The sequence below is a fragment of the Leucopleurus acutus genome, assembly GCF_964270905.1.
Source record: "Leucopleurus acutus genome assembly, chromosome: 10".
Lineage (NCBI taxonomy): Eukaryota > Metazoa > Chordata > Mammalia > Artiodactyla > Delphinidae > Leucopleurus > Leucopleurus acutus.
This window is the reverse complement of record NC_139153.1, coordinates 100,392,862-100,417,261: the sequence shown is the minus strand read 5'-3', so window position 1 is coordinate 100,417,261 and position 24,400 is coordinate 100,392,862. Positions and strand designations below refer to the sequence as shown.

At 44.1% G+C, this 24,400-nt stretch overlaps 1 protein-coding gene across 11 annotated transcripts in view; it reads left to right on the top strand.

Annotated features, from left to right (window-relative positions):
* Positions 1 to 24,400, top strand: part of RREB1 (ras responsive element binding protein 1) — a 176,107-nt gene that overhangs the window by 111,954 nt on the left and 39,753 nt on the right. For all 11 annotated transcript variants that reach the window (XM_082848345.1, XM_082848343.1, XM_082848341.1 and 8 more), the window contains 2 exons: positions 2,072 to 2,161; positions 2,868 to 3,031. In XM_082848345.1, the coding sequence (XP_082704471.1) occupies positions 2,072 to 2,161; positions 2,868 to 3,031 (254 nt within the window). The remainder of the gene's footprint in view (positions 1 to 2,071; positions 2,162 to 2,867; positions 3,032 to 24,400) is intronic.

Here is a 24,400-nt window from a genome sequence, read left to right as displayed (position 1 = left end):
ATGGTTAGTTATCACATTAGCTGCTAATTTTGTCTGTCAGCTCAGGAAGTGTGCTCCTTCCACCAGCACGGCCACAGCCACTGGATTCAGCACTCTCCAGTAGGTCCTCTTCCAGCATCACGATGCTCCCTTCTCTGTTTGATTTGTCTTTAAAAATTAAATCTGAGTCTGGAGACTTCCTTCTCCCAGACCATCGTGGATGTCCTAGACCTGTGGATGTCCTGGACCTGTGCTATGGTCTGCAGCGTGCCGCTGCCCGCCTCTGAGAATGGTGAGGCTCCAGTTAACCGTAAACCCAGAATCAATCCCATTAGCCCCAGGGGCCACTCAGCGTGTCTGGAATCTGTCTCAGGGGAACGCAAGATGATTTTTTTAAAAAGAATTTTAAAATCCTCAAGAGGCTGGCTACTTGGAAGCCTGACTTTTTAACATGTATTTCCATCCTACCGATGAATCTCTTTTTTTAAAAAAAGAAAACAAAACACTTTTTAATATATATTATCACTAACCTAATAATTTAACAAAAATACCCCAAAGACCGAGTTTGGGCCCAGCTGTGAGGCATCCCTCCTTTTTATACGAGTGCTCTCACTTTGTTGTTACTATTTTGGTTTTGGTTTTTCTGCCTGGTGGTTCTTGGCCAGCTCCTTTCTGACTGTCGTAGAGTGGGGATGAGACGGTCTGACACCCTCCTCCCCGCAGACACACACGTTGCCTCGGGGAGGAGTGGAAGTGGATGACGACTGGGCGAGGGTGCAGGGTTTTTTTGTGTTTTGTTTTTTAAATTGTCTCTGGGTTAATCACCTTCCTTAGAATTCATATCTGTGATTTTTTTTTAAATTTGAGAGTGAAAAAATGTGTAGCATACCTATTTCTCAGACCCAAGGTCACAGACTGGGAGCAGGTGTATATTGCTTAAAATGAGGCTTGTTAGTCTCTGAAGAGTGAGAGGGACCCACTGTAGGAGCCGCGCGCTAGACCCATCATGCGTTCACTCCACCCCGTCTGGTGCCATTTGTTTTTATGGTCTTCAGGGTGACTTTTATTTTCGTCATCTCTCATGAACCAACCACAAGGGTGTTTCCTTTCTGTGCCTTGGGCTTAATCCTTTTTGGGTCAGACTTACACAGCCTAGCGGTTTGGGGCATGGGCTGTGGAGCAGCTGGCCTGAGTTTTAATCCTGTCTCTGCTACTTAATAGTTCTTTGATCTGGGGGCAGGTTACTTGCCTCTCTGTACCCGTTTCCTCATCCCGAAAATGGGATCCATAGTAGTGGCTGCTTCTCACAGTTGTGTGAAAAAACACTATTCTGTATGTGCAGAGTTCAGCACATAGTAAGTGTTCAATAATTGGTGTTATTTCAGGGAACAGAAATGCATTCAAATGAGTACAAGTGAAAAGAGGTCTATTGAAAGGTGCCCGAGGGTCCAGCCCTCCCTCCTGTCACCTCCCAGAGACTGCACCCTCCCTCGCTCTTTTTTATTATTTATAAGCAGTTAGGTGCTCGCAGCGAGTAAAAGGATCCCGTTGATGTCCGATGGGCACACTGGTGGGTACTGGGGCCTTCCACCCTCGGGAGGGTGGGTTTTTGACGTGAGAACTCTTCCCTCTCGTGTGTCTTGGTGGACTCAAGACCAGGTAGAAGCTAGTGACTGGAGCCTGGGTCAGAATTGAGGAGAAATACATCCCTTTTCTAGCTCAGCTGTGACTTGATGCTTAATTTTTCGCCATCGCTGATGATTAACTAAATGGTGTCTAACAAGAACACTAGTATTTATTGAGCACTTAGCCTGTACAGGGCACCGTTCTGGTGCCTTCTGTGTGCTGATTGATTTAATCCTCATCACTGCGTGATGCAGTAGATGCTATTATTTTCCCCATTTTACAAATGAGGAAACGGAGGGCAGACAGGATGGCCACTCTCCCAAGCTCATACCCAGCCAGGCTCCAGGGCCTATGCTCTCAGCTGCTCTGTTGCTACAGCTCGTCAGAAACAGATGTTTATAACACAGATGAGAGGCACTAGTTCACTGTGAGCTGAAATGGATTCTCCCTTTTATTCTCTTTTCAGGAAACAAAAGAGGAGAAGTCTTCCTATAACTGTCCCCTGTGTGAGAAGATTTGCACTACACAGCATCAGTTAACTATGCACATTCGCCAGGTTTGCTGCTGCTTTTGTATTTTCTTTGTTAAGAGAGGGGATGGGATTTTATCTTAATGGATGGATTGTGGCTGTTTAATTTAGATCTAATATTCTTAATTTTGAGGGGCAGTTATGAAATAATTTTTGTGTGTCCGTGTTATTGTGACAAAGTCCCAGGTCAACACAGAATATCTTTTTGGAATTTAGCAAACATCTAATTAACTAACCACATGTAACAGAAGACTTTTCATCATCTGTGACTTGCCATTGTGAACCAAATCTCCTCACGGTACAGTGAGATTATAGTTGTAGACCCTAATTCTATATATTGCTATAAACTTACATCATGTAGCAGGGAATTTCCTTGATGTGGGATCTCTTTGGGCTTTTTTTCTTTACTGTAAGATTTATCCTTCTCCCTTGCCTGCTGTGGCTGGTTCATGACAAGTATTGAATCTAGAACAGTGAAGGACTGACAATATTCAAATCGTAGCATGGTACTGAGTAGTAACATCATTTAGTAACTTGGGTTTGATAGAACACAATATTTATTTGCCTATGGTCTCAATAGATTTTGATGTTCGGGACGATATTTTAAATGAAAAAGAAAAAAATTGCTGAGAAGTGTTAGTTTTTTTTTAATAAAGCTCTGAATGTGCATTTCATAATCACCTCATTTTGACCCGTCTTCCTAAGTGACCGCTGCGATCATTGCTTTCTGTAGCACAACACAGACACTGGAGGGGCCGACCATTCATGCAGCATTTGCGGGAAGTCGCTGAGCTCAGCCAGCTCCCTGGACCGCCACATGCTGGTGCACTCTGGGGAGAGGCCTTACAAGTGCTCTGTGTGTGGCCAATCTTTTACCACCAATGGGAACATGCACAGGTGAGTGAGGGCAGCCTCTGCCTGCTGGCTAGAGCCTGGAGGTTGACAGAAAGCAAAGTGGCCTTCCATCCATCTTAGCTAAAGGCACAAAGAGTTCTGTTCACTGTATGGAAAAGCCAGAGATGATTTTGTGTGCCTGCCGTGTACAGTCTCCAGTGTGTCAGAGGTGTCTGCTCAAGGAAACAGAAGTACCTGGGCTAGGTCTTTGGCCGATGGGCGAATCTTCAGGGTGACCCTTTACCAATTGGAGTTTCTTTGCTTAGGTGCCAGAGGTGGGCAGCTTATCAGACACAGAGGAACCCTTGCCTTTTTAAAACTATTTGCATATGCCTACCAGATACCCTGCAGGGCGAAAAATTTCTGGAGCAGTTGAATAAATAGTTAAGTGGGCTGGTCCTAGAGCTTCAGGATAAGATAGGATAAAATGAGAAAGAAAATCTGATAAATGTCAGGAATCTACTTCCTGAGGGAGAAAGAGGCTCACTCAGAAGTGGGAGGGAGCTCAGTGGTGGGTATATTAAAATGTGGGAGGAACCAATGGAAAATGCACTTTACAGAACGATTACTTAATTTTAAGGGTTAGAACAGACTTTTTTTAATGCTTTCTTTTTTTACACACACATTTAGGAACATTGGAAATCCAGGAAAACGTTTTAAAGGGACTCAGAATTTCACCTTCTCAAAAAGTCAGGCTGTTTTTATTTTTCCATATTCCCTTTTAGGCGTTATGTTGATTTCTTTTAAAGAGTTGACTAACATTGTTTTTTACATATTTATTCAAAAGAAGACTTTATATAGTTGTGAAATTGGTATTTTATCATATATAAATACTCAAACGAGATGGTCCAGTTTATTCCAACTGAAATCATTTTATGATCCACTGATGGTGTACTTGGGACATACTGGTATAGTGGTAAATTTCTGGATTTTTGGAATTAGGCTCCTGATTTCAAATCTCAGCTCTGCTACTTGTAAATTTTCCATCCTTGAGCAAGTTGCATAACCTTGGTACCTCACTTTCCTTCTCTTTAAAATGAGATTTTTAATGAGGATTTGGAGATAATGAGTTTAGCCCATGGCAGGCACTCAGCCAGTGCTATTTATTATTTTTATTTGCATTTCTGAGTATTGCTGCAATAATTTGAATCCTATGGAGTTCTCAGTCTGAACTCCTAGAAGTAGGGTAGAGTATGACATGAAAGGTATCACTATTTTAAAGAATTTTGATGAAGTGGGTTTTTTTTTTCCTATATAAGTTCCAATCCCCTTTGCCCCTCATCTCCTCCTAGGAGTGTTTCTGGGTACAAAGGAGGAAGTGAATACTGTCATCATTTTTTAATATACTTTACATTTTAGCGTTTGACTTTTTACCCCCACAGCAGCCTGTTAGTATCATTTTGCCTTCTGTTTGCCATTCGTTTTGTTTTGCCTTCTCCTTTTATCCCACCTGCAAAAAAAAAAAAAAAAGTCCTCTGTCGCTTGTGTATTTGACCCCTCAAAATCTGGTCCTAGAGGTATTGCCTGTTCCCTTCTTGGGGGGTTTCCCCGCTTTCTCCTACCCAATTTTAGAACATTTTCATTACCCCAAAAAGAAACCCCATACGCATTATCAGTCACTTCTCATTACTACCCACCCTCCAGGCCTAGGAGAAGACTCATCTGCTTTCCTCTGTTGATTCACCTATTCTGGACTTCTCATATAGCATGCGGTCTTTTGTGACCAGCTTCTTTCACTTAGCATTAATGTTTTCAAGATTCATCTATGTTGTAGCATCTATCAGTATTTTATTATTTTTTATTGTCATATAACAGTCCATTGTATGGACATACCACATTTTATTCACCTCTTCATCAATTGGTGGACATTTGAGTCATTTTCACTTTTTGGCTACTCTCTATAATGCTGTTGTGAACATTGTTGTACAAGTTTTGTGTGGACATGTGTTTCCACTTCTCTTGGGTAGATACTTAGGAGGGGAATTGCTGAGTTGTGTAGTAACTCCATGTTTTAACATTTTGAGGAACAGCAAAGCTGTTTTCCAGAGCAGCTCCATCATTTTACACTCACACCAGCAGTGTGTGACGGTTGCAGCTTTACACATCCTTGCCAACACTTGTCTTTTTCATCACAGCCACCCTAGTAGGTGTGAAGTGAAGTCCCCATGCGTTCATAATTTTAGTTTTCACATTTAAGTCTACAATTCATTTTAAGTTGATATTTGTGTATAGTATAAGGAAGGAATCAAGTTCAGTCTTTTGAACTATTTAAAAACTTTTCTTTCCTCATTGAATTATCTTACCAGCTTTATCAAATTTCAGTTAACCATAAATGTAAGGATTTATTTCTGTACTCTCAATTCTGTTCCATTGACAGGTATGTCTATCCTGAGGCCTAACACTGTATTGATTACTATAGCTTTTGGTAAGTTTTGAAATTGGAAGGTGTGACTCTTCAAACTTAGATCTTTTCCTAGATTGTTTTGGCTATTTTGGGTTGCTTGCATTTCTGTGTGAATTTTAGGGTCTGCTTATCAGTTTCTGCAGAAAAAAGCAGCTGGGAAGATTATAGGGATTGCAAAATGTGTAGGTCAGTTTGGGGGCATCGCCATCTAACAATATTAAATCTTTGAGCATGGGATATTTTCCATTTATTTAAGTCTTGATAGATTTCTTTCCACTATGTTTTATCGTTTTTAAGAGTGCAAGTTTTATATTTATTTATAAATATATTTATTTATATTTATTTTAAATTTTTTCCAAGGTGTTTTATTCTTTTTAGTGGTATTGTAAATGGAATTGTTTTCTAATTTTGTTTTTTGACTGTTAGTTGCTAGTGTATAAAAATAACAATTCAAATTTTATATTGGTTTTGTTTCCTGCAACCCTTCTGATCTTGTTTATTCATTCTAATAGTTATTTGGTGGATTTCTTAGGATTTTCTATATCTAAGATCATGTCATCTGCAAGTAGAGAGAGTTTTCCTTTTTCCTTTGAAAGCTTTTATTTATTTTTCTTGCCTGCTAGCCCGGGCTAGACCCTCCAGTGTGATGTTCAATAGAAGTGAAAAGAATGGACATCCTTGTCTTATTTCTGATCTTATGGAGGAAAGATTTAGTCTTTTCCCATTAAGTATGCTGTTAGTTGTAGGTTTTTCATAAATGCCCTTTATCAGTTTGAAGAAGTTCCTTTCTATTCCTAGTTTGCTTGGTGGTGTTATCATGAAAAGGTGTTAGATTTTGTCAAAGGCTTCTTCTACATCTATCAAGTTGGTCAAGTTGTTTTTGTCCTTTATTCTGTCTTGGATGTTAAATTAACCTTATTCCTGAGATAAATCCCACTTGGGCACAATGTATAGTCATTTTGTCATATGTTGATAGATTGGGTTTGCTAGTGTTTTGTTAAAGATTTTTGCCTATATTTATAGGCAAAGAGATATTGGTCTGTAGTTTTCTTGTGATGTCCTTTGCTGGTTTTTATATCAGGGTAATATTAGCCTCCGAGAGTGAATTTGGAAATGTTCTCTCCTCCTCTGTTTTTTGGAAAAGTTTGTGAAGAGTTGGTATTAATTCTTTTAAATTAAATATGTGGTAGAATTCATCAGTGAAGCCATCTGGGCTTTTCTTTCTGAGAAGTTTTTAAGTTACTAATTCAGTCTCTTTACTTGTGATAGGTCTGTTCACATTTTCTTTTTCTTCTTGAGTCAGTTTCAGTAGTTAGTGTCTGTTCCAAAAATTTAGCCATTTTGTCTAAGTTATCTAATTGGTTGCCATCTAGTTGTTCATAGTGTCCCCTTACGATCCTCTTTATCCTGTAAGGTCAGTAGTAATGTCTCCTCTTTCGTTCCTGATTTTAATAATTTGAGCCTTCTCAATTCTTTCCCTCAGTCAGTCCAGCTGAACATCTGACAATTTTATTGGTCTTTTCAAAGAACTTTGGATTTTGTTGCTTATTCCTCTGTTGCTTTTCTGTTCTCTAGTTCATTAATTTTCCACACTCTAAACATGACTTTTTCCCTCCTGCTTGCTTTAGGTTTAGCTTGCTCTTCTCTTTCTCGTGTTTTCAGGTAGAAGATTAGACTGTTTCTTCGAGAATTTTTTTTAGTAGAGGCACTTACAGCTCTAAATTTCCCTTTAAGCATTGCTTTCATCACATCCTATAAATATTTGTATGTTGTGTCTTCTTTTTCATTCATCTCAAAGTACTTTCTAACTTCCCTGTGATCTCTTCTTTGGTTATTTAGGAGTATGTTCAATTTCCACATATTTACTTCTCAAACTTATTTCTATTATTAATGTCTAATTTCATTCCATTATAGTTGGAGAACATACTTTCTGTGATTTCAATTTTTTTTTAATTTATTGAGGCTGGCTTTATGGCCTAGCATATGGACTGTCCTGGAGAACATCCCACGTCTGTTTGAGAAGAGCATATATTCTGCTGTTGTTGGGTGGAGTGTTTTCTCAATGTAGTGTCAGTTCCAGCTGGTTTATACACTGTTTAAGTCTTCTGTTTCCTCATTGATTTTCATTTATCTTTATGTGCTCTACATGTAAGGTTTGTACAGTTATCATCCCATTTTGCAGATAAGGAAACTTGCTTAAGATCAAAGTCAGTGCTGAGGTTTGAGCATAGGCTGTCAGGCTTAGAGGCCATGAGGAATAATTGATACAGCTTTCGTGTCACTTTGCGTATTAGAAAAAAAGCACTCTTTCAAGCTTTACCCTCTTTAGGAATAATTTCATGTTGTTGTAGAGTATTATTTTCAATGTCAAACTATTTGAGCCATCCTACTAGCATAGTATACTCTATTTCATGAGCATGGAATCGCTTTTTATTGATTTAAGTGTGTTGTTTGTGAATTATGTTGAATTTTTTATAGCCCAACCCTTGATATTACCCTAAGATGCATTTCTCATTTATGCACAATGCATATTGGAGTTGTTTGTAAATTACTGTTTATAAGTATTTTTTTAAAGCAGGCCTTAGGGATGTTTGTGCTAATTTTGGATTTTGTGCTGATTTTATTGTGAGTCATCTTGATTTGGAGGAGAGGACTAATTGTTGGGGGCTGAGTTCCAGGCCTGATTCTGCAGAACGTTTCAGAAATCTCTCGCTTTTTCTATACTTTACCACAATGGCATGGTAAAACCTCACTTAGAACTTGTATTCAAATGCAGTGTTTGTGAAAGCATTGTGAAGGCTTACCATGTACTAGGGAAATGTCCTGGGTGAGGGGTGTTCCTGAGTTTGTATTTTCAGAGCTGAAGGCACCCTTGTGCTGATCTTTGAGAGGTATGCACTCCTAGCTGTGTGACCCTAGCAGGTTAATTAACCTCTCTGTGTCTTGGTTACTTCATCTGTAGAAGGCAGTGATATCTGTACCAATGGGAGCATTGTGAGGATTCATGAATTAACACATGCAAAGCACTTAGGATAATGTTAGTTAATCACTATTTATAAATAGATTTAAATAAGTGGTCACTAGTGTTGTGATGGTGGTGGTGCCACTGAAGGGAGGGATGGCGATTGACTATGCATATGATGCCAGAACATAAATGAAAGGTTGTCTTTTCTTTCACCTTTTGCTATACTAACCCTGTAATTTAAATACCAAAAAAATTATTTAGAATGTTTGAGTTTATCACACTGCATTTATTTTTGTCTTCCCTGTAGAAAATTGCAAACAATGGGTTAAAAGAACATTTGGTGTTCGGTAATCAGTCATAGTCATTACCACCTTCACTTGTTGGTGAATCTGTACTTTTGAAAACAAAAATTATAAAAATGTGAAAACACTGACAAAAATGTGCCAGAAAGAGTAAAGTTAGATTTATTTGTCCTGGTGGATCTGTTCCAGAATCTGATAGTCGAACGGTGAGCTGTGATCTCTCCTGAGCACATACTTGTGTTACATTAATCAGGGGCCAGAGCTGCCCTGGGATGTGTGTGCGGGGATTAAAAAACAAGAGTGAAAACCCAAGTTGTGATTAGCTGCATCCGTGCTTGACTGCCAGAGCCTGGAAGGAAGTCAGTGGACTGTGTGTGGTGCTCACGACCAAAGCTCTGTTTCTCATTTTTCTTTGGCTGCTGCTGTTTCTCAGGGTCTGCGGCCGCAGCTGCCATCGGTAGAGCCAGGAGCTCACAGGTCGGGGCTCTGGAGCCCATGCTAAGCCCGGGCTGGTGCACCCACCCCCGAGTCCCTGTTCTGCCTTGTTTCTAACCTGCCCTGGGCCTCCTTTCCTGTGTCAGTTTCGTGTGACACGGCTCTGGGCTCTGGTTTTCAGTACACCCCCTTTGGGGGTGCAGATTCAGTGAGACCCCTGCTGTGACATGAGTCCCTGCGATGCAGATTTCTAGATCCGATTCTCCAAGGCCCGATTCCACAAGGCTGGTCTGAGGACTCCTAGTGCCCCTTCCCTTGGCCTCCCGCTCACCCTGTTCCAAAGGTCATCTGCACACGCATACATGCTGCACACTTCCGTGTGCACGTTCTCTTGGATAAGCCCCACCTTCCCCAGGTTTATCGCTGAGCACCGCATGTAGGAGGCAGATCTGGTTCCACCCCAGACTTTTGTTGCTTCGGCACCCAGAGGGCCTCATTATACGTTTCACAACATGGACCCCAGTACCATGTCCTTTTCAACTTCAGGTTATTCCTAGCTGATAACAAGGTACTCTTTGCAGTCACCCACTTTGTAAAGCAACTCACTATATCTCCTTTGGCCACTAGTCCTTTTATAAGTGTGTTTGTTTTCTTTGTTTATTAGGCTAATTGGCCTTTTTGTAGAGTTTCCTTTACCTTAGTTTCATGAGAGGACCATCAACACATAATCAATCCAGTAGAATTATCATATTAGTAAAAGAAAAACAAACTTCACAGAATCAGAGAGCAGATTAAATTATGTGCTGTCATGTTGATATGATATTTAAAACTGATTGTATATTTGGTAACTAGGGACACTAAAGTGATGCCAATTCCAGCTCATTTTGAAAAAGGTTGGGGGAGAGACCATCTCGATTTATTACCGTATCTGGTACAGTTTTTCAGGTTAACACTTCCCTGACTGCGGATTCTCATGTTTTTGAGGCTTGAAAATCCTTCATCCCAAACCTTTCTAACCACAGCTTAGTTCCTGAGCAGAATAACAGGCTGCCGTCACAGTGCAAAACATGTATCACGGAAACATCACTGTGGCTCCAGCTTTTAACTTCCCAGAACTCTTTATCAGTTGCTCCTATGTTGAAAATCTGGATTGAGAGGTGCTTGTCTTCCAAAACAAACTTGGGAAACTGAGCCAGAGCACGCCCTCTGGGAGAGCTCAGTGTAGGAAAAAGGGCACTGAGCTTTGCAATTCGCAAAACTTTCCAAAAAGTGCTGGACGGCAGAGCTATGAAGAAGTGATGATACTTGAGAGGGTTGCAATGGATCTCATTTGGAAAGAATCAGACCTCTGAAATGGGTATTTTTCTTTTGCCTTGGAAAATAGGAAATTAATTTCCACTTTGCTCCTCATCTTACAAACTCTAGACTTTTAAGCTGTAAAGAGAGTCCTGGAGTCACGTTGAGGACACACAGGAGAGAGACCCTGACCAGAGCAAGCTTTCCTAACTTCTCCGTTCTTTGGAAGATATATCCTTTGGAGGATAACACATCCTCCAGAGAGCAGGGATGTATTATCATTTCAGCTGTGTGTTTAGAAGGTGAGGCAGGGACATCCCTGGAGTGTCATCTGCTTGTTTTGCTTTCCTCCTGCAATGGGCATGCCTTTGTCCATTGCTAAGTACAGGAGACACAGGCCCTGAGGATGCTGCTGGATAATGGACAGTCTTCAGGAACAGAGGCTTATGTGTTCCTATTATGCTGGAAAAAAACATTCGCTGCACAGAAATGTGACCTATTCCATGACGAATGAGACCGCGGAGGCTCTGAATTTAGCACACTACTCTCAGATGCTTAGGCACGGCCAGCCCTTGGCATGTACAGCTGAACTTGGGTATCGGAACAGGTGGCCGGCATTGAAGGACAGAAGGAGCAGACGTAGGACAGTGTTTCGGGAGGGTCACTCCTTTACCCTCCAAGCGCAGCAAGAGGAAGGGCCTTGTGAAAATCAGTCGTGGTGGTAACCGAGTTTCTGAGGGCACCCTGTCACTAGTTTTGTACCTGCTACTTCTCAAGAGTGGAGGTGCGCATGCAGAGGCTCAGCTAGTCCCATCTTGAAATGAGTCTTAATCACAGTTGCCTGCTTCCTGACATACTCCCTGGAGGGAAGGAAGGGATTGGGTCAGCTCACATGCGAAGAAATTATTTTAGGATAAAAATCTGTGGGTCACCCTACCCAGGACTGAAAATTTTGTTTCCTTGGAAATATTTCTATAAAAAAGAAGGGGAAAATGATTATGTAATAACACTTTTCTTATCTATAACTAAGTATCTGTTCCTTAGGGGGGAAGACAAATCAGAAGAAAATACCTTTCTGGGACGCTCAGAGAGGTCTTTACACATTCAGGTCCACTTAGAAGATGATAAACATCGCAGCCCTCTAAAGATTGTTGGGTTTGTGTGAATGAGATTTTAATGTCGTGTACATGGTCAGCACAACTGTATGAGCTGTGCTGGACATGTGATCCTCACATCTGGCGGGTGTTCGGTGACTATATGGTAGTTTCATGATAGCAGTTGGGTATCAAGGCAGTTTCGGTATATTTAGTACCCTGTACTGAAATCGTCAGACATACTTCGGGTACAGTTTAGAAAACCTTTTCTGTTACAAGGGATGAAACTTTTTTCTTTTTAACCAGAAAAAAGAAAGTCGTTAAAGTATAATACCCCATTCCCTGATCATTCCACTTAATATGCTTTTCACTCTCTTGAGAGCCTACATTATTCAAAGGCTGAGAACTTTCCCCTTGAGAGTAAACATTTGTAAATCTATTTATCACAGCAAAATGTCTGAGTTACCACTTCCCCCAGTACCATTATTAATTTTTCACCAAATGAGTTTATTTGTTTGACTATATTTAAACGTTTTTAGCCTTTCTTCACATCTCATTGGCTGGAATTGAAATTTGTATGCATTTCTTTTAACTTAATAGTTGTTTAAATAAAGGCGGCCTCTCTGTGGGTCCTCTGAGAGCTCTTCCTTCCTCTCTGGCTATGGCTGATAAAGGATGCTCCACGGAATGGGGAAGAGGGCCTCCGTTTCTTCATCTATAATGGGGGTGACGTTTTGCTCACAAAAGTTGTTGTTATGAGGATTAAATGCTATATGATATATACCCAAGCTTCTGGCTTACATAAGATATTTCACAAATTGAAGTTCCTTTCTTTTCTCCCTGAGGAAAGTTTAACCCACTAGTCACTCCTCCGTGCCGGTAAGTATGAGTATTTACAAAACCAAGAAAATAGACTCTGTGCCCTTCGACCATGAGGATTTCAGGCTGCGTCCTAAGTTCTTGATGGTGTGAGAGCAGGGTTTTGTGTGCCGTACACCTTTTCTGAATTGTGCACATCCTCATTATTATTTGAACACTTCCGTTTTTTTGGATTGCTTGTTCTGTTGTGTTTTTACATTTTTTGTGTGGATTTGCACTTATACTATTAGATGAGAGTCTGTGGTCCTTTTCAGAATTCTTACTTTACATTTTAGAAATCTTTACGTAGTAGAAAGCTACCACTCTTCTCTGAGAAAAAGAACAGGTCAGAGTGATTTGTCACAGAATTTTATTCTTCACATGAGATACAAAGTGTAAGAAAATAGCAAAGCTGGAAGTTGACCCATTTCAGTTGACACTCCCTTGTGCAGCCTGTTTTGTGTTTGCTAGACTGACATCCTCCAAAATATTTTTCCTTCTACTTTGTGTTTTCTCTATTCTAATACCCCTTTAACCCTTTCAGCAGAGCTTTTTTTTTTTTTTTTTTTTAATTATTTATTTTCAGCTGCATTGGGTCCTTGTTGCTGCTTGCAGGCTTTCTCTAGTTGTGGCGAGCGGGGGCTACTCTTCGTTGCGGTGCTCGGGCTTCTCATCGTGGTGGCTTCTCTTGTTGCGGAGCATGGGCTCTAGGCGTGCGGGCTTCAGTAGTTGTGGCTCGCAGGCTCTAGAGCGCAGGCTCAGTCGTTGTGGCTCACGGGCTTAGTTGCTCCACAGCATGTGGGATCTTCCCGGACCAGGGCTCGAACCCGTGTCCCCTGCATTGGCAGGCAGATTCTTAACCACTACGCCACCAGGGACACCCCAGCACAGCTTATTTTATTTTATCTTTTTTGAAAGGCTAATTGAAAAATGTCCTTGTGCTGTGTCTCACTTTTGATTCTGCGTTTTCCTCTGAAGGACCAGTTCAAGTTCACTTACGCTGGAGAGAGTTTATTCATAGGACCGTCGGAGCGCAGGGAGGTGGTAAACACCAGCCAAGCGTTTTTCCTTGTATCCCTGTTTCTCACATTTACGATCTGCTTCCTAATTAAATTGTTTCTTACCGTTTGGCCACCTGGATGCTAAGGTTTACAGCTTAGCTTTTCTTCTGTTTTGGCAGAGGTCGTGTTTGTCTATTAGTTTGTTTTTGGAGATTAAGCAAACGCAGAAGAAATGTTGGGTGCAGGTGATCTGGTATTTTTGACCTATCTTGTCAAACTATTTCGAAAGCTCAGTTGCACCAGGTAAAACTGGAAAATGGCATCAAAATCTGGAGCATCCTTGCTTGCCCACACTTGAGCAACCTGGCAGTTGTGCACGCTGGAAGTCAGGTCATGGGAGGCAAGGTGTGTGTTTGCTGGGGTGGGATGTGGCCCGGGGAGCTGCCCTCTGCCCTCTTCTCCTCTGCACACTCCCCTCGTCTGATGGCCCAAGAACTTTGAGCAGATCACGAGTGTGGGTCCCATTTAGTTTTATAATGTTAAAGTAGCAAGGTGAGGAGGAAGGCGGGAGAGGGCAAGTCTGACTGCCAGCGTTAGATCACAAACTTAAACCTGCAGGGTGCTGGCTGCAGGCCACGCAGCACGTCCTGCTTTATACCTTGCATTTTTCCGCCTTTGTTTAAATATTCAACCTGTCCAACCTGTTTGGGCTGAACAAGCTGGTGCTAGCAAACATCGAAACTGTCAACGTTTTTCTGATTTGTTAAGGAAGGTGATTAGCAGCAAATTTTGCACCCCGGGCCCCCCCCACAAAAAAAAGTGAACAAGTAGCACAAAAATCCTAGCACGTGTATTTACCGCACTGGATACCCACTCTCTCCCTTGGGGCGCGTGTGTGTGCTGGTGGCCTTTCTCCTCTGCTTCCTTCAGGGCTCTGGGTTGATGGAAAGCTTGTTGGCCTTCAGTGGGGAGAGAGTTTGTGTTTCCTTAAACCGGAGATGCGGTTGCATAATGGGTTCACTGGGATGCCGCGACTGTACTCCAGTCTCACTCTCTGAGCTTATATAACCCAGCGCCCTCGGGAGGCTGTGCCGGTTTTGCAGGTGAGAAGACTGAGGTCTGCAATGGCACGGAGTATAGCCAAGGTCCAGGCACATCTTGGACCCTCCTTCCCAGGCTCCTTCCCCCGCAGCACATCATGTGGTCCTGTGTGTCACCCCTGGCCAGCCTTTATCCCACTTAGATAGCAGGGACTGCAGTCACAGACAGGGGCCCTGTGATCTAGTTCGTTTCGCAGGTGAAGTTTGTCTTTGGAGCCCTGTTCATTTTCCCTCTGTCTCTGCTGGCCCCTGAGGCGTAGAGGATGGTTGTCCCCGCAGTGGTGGTGACCTCCTGCACCCACGCCCACACCTGCCTTCCCCCTGTGGTGCGTGGCAGGCCGTCTCAAATGGCCCGGCGCAGGCACTGCTCGTTCCTTTTTTGGAAAAGGATGGGGGGCAGCAAAGGGTGCCGTGGCACCCCCCTTATTACCAGGGAGTCCTCTCTTCCTCCTTGCCCAGAAAGGATGTGAGTAACTGGGCTCTGCGGAAAGGTCTGGTGCCTTGCGCGTTTCCATTCTACTGCGAAGCGTTGAGCTGGGAACTGGCTTGACTGGCTTTGTAGCTGTTTGCCACCGAAGGGCCTTCTTGGGGGGGTGGTGGCAGGTGCCCCCCTCAGAGGTGATGGCTCCTGGCGGAGGGCCTCCATCACCCAAGACCATAGATACGAGTCATTCTTGGGACAGGGCCAGCTCAGAGTGTGGCGCGGCCCCCGGGCTGTATGGGAAGGTTGAAGAAATGGAGGTGTTTAGCCCAGGGAAGGGAAGAGTCCGCACAACATGACAGCTGCCCGGAAATACCTAGGGGCTGTCAAGGGGGAAAGCGGTCATTCTCGTTCTCTGCATTAACACAGGATGGGCCTGGCAGGCTCGTTCAACTCTATGTGAATGAGAGAGTTCTCTTTGCATGAGAGAGCAGTCAGCTCATCCAGCCTCTGGGGTCTTTAGTTTGGTTTTTTTTTTTTTTTTTTCAGAATCTTTAATTTTACATGGAAAGAGGTACTCAGTGTCTTTGTGGGTATTGAAAACAAAGGAGCCAAATAATGCATGGAGAGTGTTATAACAAATGAAAGATTATTTTAGGAAAACAAGGGCAGACAAACGGGGAAAAGTACAAGAGGGTTCAGGGTATTCGGATTCAAAGGCATGGCTGTTAGGAACAAGGTCTAGAATAAAAGTTTTTTACAAGTTGATATTTATTGACGTGGGCCGACTGCCAAGCTCCCTGCACTGGATTTGAAAGTCAGGAGAGAAGGACGGGGCTTGAGAGTGAGTGGCACGGGCCCTCTGTTGTCTAAGTAGGCGGTCCATAACAAGAGAGCGTGTCCCTCGATTCTGTTCTGAAGTCAGTGGCTCCCAGTGTCAACATGAAAGTAGGGAAGGAACGCAGCAGCCACAGGTGGCCTTACTCCTGCCTGAAGGACGGCCGGGAGAGCGAGGACGGGAGGGGAAATATTCTTCAGGCATCGTGACCCCAGCCCTGTCCGTCAGTGAGGAAGTGTTTGCACCAAGGTCTCCCACGAGACTAAGATGGAGAAGGAACCCAGAGACAGGGGAGCAGAAATCAGGTCCAGCCAGAGCTGGAGCCCGGAGTCGGGCTGGAGAGCCTCTCTGGGCTGGGGAGCTCTGGAGGGGGAGAGTGCAGAGGCATTTATTTGTTAATGAGAAGCTGGGACCTGATCCCCGGATACATCCTGCCTCGAATTAAGATTCCCTAACTTCTCCCACAGTTTCAAACAATCCTCGCACTGGCAGCAACAGCGCAAGGCTGCAGCCAGCACGAGGAGAGAGATTCTCTGCTTTGGGATGCGCCTCCCTAGAGTCAGGGGAAGAGGAACTGTGGGGGCAGGCTGCCGTGCCATGCTGCGCCCCTCAGTGGAGGCAGGGGCAGGAGGAGGGAACCTCCTGTGTCTCAGCCTCCACCAGCCACGTGGCAGAGGCCCGGGGCGGGCTGCAGCCTCCAGGCATTGTGTCCGGGGCAGCCACCAGGAGCTTCTGGCAGAGGATTCCTGCAGCCGGCCTGCGGACAGTGGGGGATGCCTCCCTGAGGTCTGCGCCTCTCTCAGGCCTGACTTCTGCACGTTCCCGGGGGAGCTGTCTCTTCAGTCTCCAAGGCTGCTTGCACCACCATCAAACCTTCCTCCACACCCTGGCACAGCTGGCGTGACCTGCCTGTGGATAAGCATGACTGAACCTGAGCAACAACCGCATCATCAGAAGGTGCCTTTGGGCTCACAGGTGGAGCCACATGGGGAAGAGCTCCCCCACCGGCCCCTTGTCCACCTCTGTCTTCACTCCCCAGCCCATCGTTTGCCAGCACAGGGCGTGATTGCCTTATAGGCGTCACTCTGGGCTCCGCACCCTGAAACTCCTCCCCTAAACATCTGTTAGGGAAATGCACACAAATCTTTCTGGAGACTTACTTTGCTTTGGCCCAAAAAATAGGTTGTAGAGGTCTGATGCCTCTTAATCTCATTCATTCCCTCTTTGGTTATCACAAGGCTTTGTTGTAAAAGCAAAGCTAGCACGGGGAATGGACGGGGAGGTGTCTATAATCAGCCTGTAAAAACCTGTGCGAACCTGTTGACTTCAGTCCGGCGGGGCCCTGAGCCATGCTGGGTGCTGGTTTTGTGTACGGTTTGTGTCCTGTTTACTGAGAGTGACCTTCCTTATGATGCCATTCACTCAGAGGATTCAGCCCCTAGATCAGTAAAACCTACGTGGAAATTCAGTCTGAGAAGTGAGCAGACACTAGAAGTGTCTGGATGTTGCCTGAACTTTGACCTTCATCATAAATTAGACATGGGAAAGCTTGAAGAAGGTTTGAGACCTGCCATGGGGACACCTTCTACTAGGTAGTCCTTTAAACTTGTTGAAAGTTTTTCAAGGGATTTTACCCCAAGATAAGAAGGTTAAATTTCCCTGTTTTTGTTACGTATTTATACCTGGTAAACTTGTGCAGGTAAACTGCAGAGTGAACCTGGGAGAGGTTTAATGCTTATATCCAAAAAATGTCAACATCCTAGTCCGATAGTTAACTGACCTGTGAACAGTGCGAACGGTTAAAGAATGTAACTGGGATCCAGTGGTTGTCACGCTTGAGCAGGCATGGGTATCAGTGGAGTGAAACCCAGGGTACCGAGTCCTGGCCCAGAGTCTCTGAGTCTGCAGGTCTTCAGCCAGGCCTGAATTTACATCTGTAACAAGCTCCTGGGTAAATGCCAGTGGTTCTGGTTGGAGGACCACAGTTTGCAAGCCAGTGCTCTGTAAGACTGGCAGTATTCTCCCCATTTTGTAGGTGTGGAATCTGAAGCTAACATACCTAAGTAACTAGTGGGGTCTCCGTGATTACTAGATGGTTATTAGTTGGCGCCGTCTAAAACGTCTCGATGCTCTGAGACCACCCCAAGGCTTCATTGCCGTCACATGGTCTCTCCACCTACTACACCATCTTCCCACCTGAATTTGCTTTTTCACCTACTAAATTCCTGCTTCGTTCTCAGAGCAAGCCAGTGCTTGAACGGTTAAGGGTTTACCTCCATTTCCAAATCACACCTAAGAAAGGTCAGTAGAGAATTCTTGTATTTGGAACTGGAAGTGAGGAAGTTGGGGGAGGAGGGAGGGATGTGCTTTAGGAATTGGTCTTTCTGCTCTGAGTTACTAGACTGGCATTCAGCTCTTGTACAGGTGTAGTTGTTTTAGCTGTGATATATTCAGTATTCTTACAGACATCCCACCCTAGCTAAAATGGATCTTTTCACATTTTAGAAGTGAAATAATAACACTTACAGGAGGGAAACTTTGAGCTGAAAATATACATCCACCCCGGAATTCAAAGTGGGCTCCTAAAAAGTACTCAGATTGAGATTTTTTTCCCCTTGTTTTAAAAACATCTGCAATATTTGTCATTATTCATTACTGGAAGAGTCCCCCCACCTCCCAGGAGGGGGCTGGGAGTGCAGTGTTAGGAATGGGAGAAAGTTTCCCTTGACTCCTGAAAGAGTTCTGATAAAATGCCTTTCTTAGACCGCGATGTGGCAGGATTTCTGCAGTCGATGTGGCATATGCCTCCAAAGGAAATTTCTAGGATTATATGCAGAAAACAGATGTTTACTTTGATTTTACATCAGCCTCTCTCTACTGTGGTTGTAGGTGTAGTTTTGTGTTTTTGGTTTTTTTTGTGTGGTACGCGGGCCTCTCACTGCTGTGGCCTCTCCCGTTGCGGAGCACAGGCTCCGGACGCGCAGGCTCAGCGGCCATGGCTCACGGGCCCAGCCGCTCCGCGGCATGTGGGATCTTCCCGGACCGGGGCACGAACCCGCGTCCCCTGCATTGGCGGGCGGACTCTCAACCACTGTGCCACCAGGGAAGCCCAATATGTGTAGTTTTGAATGCATAAATACAGATGAACTCCAATAAGAGAAAAAACTATCCCATGTCCTCAGGGTTGATCTTTGGAGTGTTCTTCATCGAGGTCCCTTCACTGTGACGCTGTTTTCTATACCATCTCATATCAGGTTTGTGAACATTAAATCCTAGTAAGGTGAGTGAGAAGTTGTCTTGGAACCGGAAGACATATGTGGTAGTGGTGCTGCAAGTGTAGCCGGTTTTCTGCATACACTTCATCCATGCGTCCATTCCCTCCATGCATCCATTCAGCAGTTATTGATTCATTCGCCTGCTCATCCAGCCAGCCATTTGGCCTCTATTTATTAACCACTCACTGTGTACCACCAGGGGCGAGTGCAGAGAACAGGAGAGGCAAGATTATAATGAAACTTCTTTTCAGTCTGAGCCAAGGAGACAGTCACACGAGTAAATACCAGGTATTTCCAGTTACTGGTATGTGCTGTGAAGAAAGTAAAACTGGGTCGAAGGCTGGAGAGCATCTATGTTGAGTGGGCTGGGGCGCTTGCTGTGACAGCAGGCACCAGCCCTGGGAGGCCAGGGGCGGAGCAGCCTGGGTAGAGGGCGCGCAGCAAGTGCACCAGCCCTAGGGTCAGACTGGTTGGATGCCTTTGAGGGACCTGGAGGGAGCACTGCGTCTGAAAGCACCTTGGATCGGGGTAGGGTGCCGACAAAGGAGGCCCAAGAAGTAGGCAGATCTAAGAGGGGACCATCGGAGGCACTTACGTGGAGGAGTGTCTGATTTGATCCATGTTTCAGAAGTTCACTCTGGCTGCCTTGTAGAGAATGAACAACAGGAGGGCAAGAGGGAAAGCAGGGTGGCCAGTGTAAGACGTTACGGCCAGCCACTCAAGAGTCCTGTGGGTCATTTTTGCAGTATATCCATCTGTGGGTATAATGGTACATCAGCCCCTGTGCATAAATCTTTGCACTTTTGTCCAATCATTAGTTTTCGAGACAAATTTCTAGAAGTGAAATCAATGGAATAAAGGGCATATGTATTTAAAATTCAGATCCCTGTCACTCAGCTACTTTGCAGAAAGGTGGTTACCAGTGTTCAGTACCATCGACAGCGTTGAGAGCCAGCTTTCTGTCCACAGCAATGCTGCATATTTCTCATCCTTGCCCACCTGGAAAGTGAAGAGCTGTTCACTGTTTAGGTGCAGGATGGAGGACGCAGGGCTTGACAGCAGTCTGAATAAAGGAATCACAGGGGTCTGAGCACGAGCTGGTGCAGTGGTTAAGACTCTGAGCTTCCACTGCAGGGGATTCAGTCCCTGGTCAGGGAACTGAGATCCCGTATGCTGTGCAGTGCGGCCAAAGAGTAACACAAAACAAAACAAAACCCACACACCTGAGAAGCCCAGCTCTGTTTACACAACCTCAGGACGTGGCCGCCCCAGCCCTCGGTGTGCCCTGCACTCAGACCACATCCAAATTGGTTTTCACCTCTGATCCAACATTTCATGAAGGATATTCACAAACTGGAGAGTATTCCAAGATGAGTAGCGACCAGCAGACTGGAGCGCAGAGCTGGGGGACGCTGGCTGAAGGAGCCAGAATTGTTCAGTTTTGGGAAGAGAAACTTCGGAGAGACGCGGACCTCATCTTGAACTATCTGAAGGGCTGCCCTGCGGAAGAAAAGGTGCACTGACTCTGTGCCGCCCCTGAGGACAGACAGACGTTTAAGGGAAGGATGGAAGTTTTGACTCGACATGGGGAAGATGGTTTTAACAGCTGGCCTTGCTGAAAATGGAGATGTCCTTGTTGCTGGAAGCATTCAATCCGAACTGAATGACGTTGTCTCCAGTGCACGCTGCTGAGGGACGTTCTGTGCTGCGTGGGTGGTGGGATAGCATCTCACCTCCCTTCCAGTCCTGAGGCTCTTTGTAATTTGTTGATTCTTAGGGTACATGGAAATGAGGTGAATTAGCCCTTGAAATAAAACCTGAAAGAAAAACACCCAGGTCTTCTAAAGAAGAGAAATTGGATTTTCTCCTCCCTGCCCACCCTCCTCTCTGTTTCTGGCCACACTCTGCAGGGAAGAGGCCATTAGTGGCTCATCATGGTGACTCGCCCCACTTCCTGTGAGCATCGGGGAGGAAACCGACACTTCTGTGGCCGCTCCTGCTATTGGAGGGAAGACGAGAAGGGGTCAGGTTAGGGAGTGTCTTTAACTGCAGATCACATCCAAATTCAGGAATGCCCGGAGATCCCAGCGCCTGGCAGCTCAGTTATTGACTGAATCAAGTTCTTAAACGAGCCTCCAGAAGTTGGCCATCCCATAGGTGGAAGGGCAGACTGGGAGCCCCCTGTGTCTTGGCCAACAAGCTCCATTTAACCCTAGAATGGAGCATTGCTTGAGCTCTGAACTGAGGCTCCAGCTGGGCTCAGTGGGGTAGCCGGAGTGGCTGGTATGTCAGAAGCCTCATGTTGCCACCAAGCCCCAGAGACGGCCTTGACCTGGTCTCGTCCCCCTGCCGTTAGCAGTGACACAGGACTGGAGGGGGGAGTGTCCAGGCCTGACCTGTGGGCCCTTCATTCTCCTGTTGAACGTAGATTAGAGTTTGGTACCAACTGCAAGACTGTGGGCCACGGTCGCTCAGAGAAGAAGTGTCCAGGCTTCAGGGAATAGCCTTGAGTGTCCAGCCTGTGATCCGTGATCTAGAACAGAGATGCAAAGGCTCGGCCTTTAAAGGCAATTTGGGGGGAAAGCACAGACCTTGGAGTTGGCACTCCAAGCTGGGTCCATCCTAGCTGTGAGGCCCTGGCATGTCAGCCTCTCCACACCTCAACGGCCTCATCTGCAAAATGGAAATCATAATCTGGGTGAAGTTCCCAGCAGATCCTCACTGAGTGCTTGCTCCAGTCCCCCTCTTCCTCTGCTCTGTGAAAACAGCTTCTGTCATAAATCCCAGGAGCTAGATAATAAAGCATCAGTCTTGTGACTGTTAGTGTCATATTGATAGGAAAGATGTATTGATAGCTTGAAATGAGCTAGTGAACTGCTTACAGTTGTCAGTCTCTGGTTTCCAGTATCCTCACGCGTTATCGTAGCCTTATGTTTATCTGCACAAGTAGCCTATTGGCTGTAGAAAAGGATGTTCGGTTTTTTGGGTTTTTTTTAACATCTTTGTTGGAGTATAATTGCTTTACAATGGTGTGTTAGTTTCTGCTTTATAACAAAGTGAATCAGTTATACATATACATATGTCCCCATATCTCTTTCCTCTTGCATCTCTCTCCCTCCCCCCCTCCCTATCCCACCCCTCTAGGTGGTCACAAAGCACCTAGCTGATCTCCCTGTGCTATGCAGCTGCTTCCCACTAGCTATCTATTTTACGTTTGGTAGTGTATATATGTCCATGCCACGCTCTCACTTTGTCACAGCTTACGCTGCCCCCTCCCCATGTCCTCAAGTCCATGCTCTAGTAGGTCTGTGTCTTTATTCCCGTCTTACCCCTAGGTACTTCATGACTTTTTTTTTTTCTTAGATTCTATATATATGTGTTAGCATAAGGTATTTGTTTTTCTTTTTCTGACTTACTTCACTCTGTATGACAGACTCTAGGTCCATCCACCTCACTACAGATAACTCAATTTTGTTTCTTTTTATGGCTGAGTAATATTCCATTGTATATATGTGCCACATCTTCTTTATCCATTCATCCGATTATGGACAGTTAGGTTGCTTCCATCTCCGGGCTATTGTAAATAGAGCTGCAATGAACATTGTGGTACATGACTCTTTTTGAATTATGGTTTTCTCAGGGTATATGCCCAGTAGTGGGATTGCTGGGTCATATGGTAGTTCTATTTGTAGTTTTTTAAGGAACCTCCATACTGTTCTCCACAGTGGCTGTATCAATTTACATTCCCACCAAAAGTGCGAGTGTTCCCTTTTCTCCACACCCTCTCCAGCGTTTACTGTTTCTAGATTTTTTGATGATGGCCATTCTGACCGGTGTGAGATGATAACTCATTGTAGTTTTGATTTGCATTACTCTAATGATTAATGATGTTGAGCATTCTTTCATGTGTTTGTTGGCAATCTGTATATCTTCTTTGGAGAAATGTCTGTCTAGGTCTTCTGCCCATTTTTGGACTGGGCTATTTGTTTTTCTGTTATTGAGCTGCATGAGCTGATTATAAATTTTGGAGATTAATCCTTTGTCAGTTGCTTCATTTGCAAATATTTTCTCCCATTCTGAGGGTTGTCTTTTGGTCTTGTTTATGGTTTCCTTTGCTGTGCAAAAGCTTTGAAGTTTCATTAGGTCCCATTTGTTTGTTTTTGTTTTTATTTCCATTTCTCTAGGAGGTAGGTGAAAAAGGATCTTGCTGTGATTTATGTCATAGAGTGTTCTGCCTATGTTTTCCTCTAAGAGTTTGATAAGTGTCTGGCCGTACATTTAGGTCTTTAATCCATTTTGAGCTTATTTTTGTGTATGGTGTTAGGAAGTATTCTAATTTCATACTTTTACATGTACCTGTCCAGTTTTCCCAGCACCACTTATTGAAGAGGCTGTCTTTTCTCCACTGTATATTCTTGCCTCCTTTTTCAAAGATAAAGTGATCACATGTGCGTGGGTTTATCTCTGGGCTTTCTATCCTGTTCCATTGATCTATATTTCTGTTTTTGTGCCAGTACCATACTGTCTTGATTACTGTAGCTTTGTAGTATAGTCTGAAGTCAGGGAGCCTGATTCCTTCAGCTCCACTTTTTGTTCTCAAGATTGCTTTGGCTATTCGGGGTCTTTTGTGTTTCCATACAAATTGTGAATTTTTTTGTTCTACTTCTGTGAAAAATGCCAGTGGTAGTTTGATAGGGATTGCACTGAATCTGTAGATTGCTTTGGGTAGTAAAGTCATTTTCACAATGTTGATTCTTCCAGTCCAAGAACATGTTATATCTCTCCATCTATTTGTATCATCTTTAATTTCTTTCATCGGTGTCTCATAATTTTCTGCATACAGGTCTTTTGTCTCCCTAGGTAGGTTTATTCCTAGATATTTTATTCTTTTTGTTGCAGTGGTAAATGGGAGTGTTTTCTTGATTTCACTTTCAGATTTTTCATCATTAGTGTATAGGAATGCCAGAGATTTCTGTGCATTAATTTTGTATCCTGCTACTTTACCAAATTAATTGATTAGTAGTTTTCTGGTAGCATTTCTAGGATTCTCTATGTATAGTATCATGTTATCTGCAAACAGTGACAGCTTTACGTCTTCTTTTCCGATTTGGATTCCTTTTATTTCTTTTTCTTCTCTGATTGCTGTGGCTAAAACTTCCAAAGCTATGTTGAATAAGAGTGGTGAGAGTGGACATCCTTGTCTTGTTCCTGATCTTAGTGGAAATGCTTTCAGTTTTTCACCACTGAGGATGATGTTGGCTGCGGGTTTGTCATATATGGCCTTTATTATGTTGAGGAAAGTTCCCTCTATGTCTACTTGCTGCAGGGTTTTTATCATAAATGGGTGTTGAATTTTGTCGAAAGCTTTCTCTGCATCTATTGA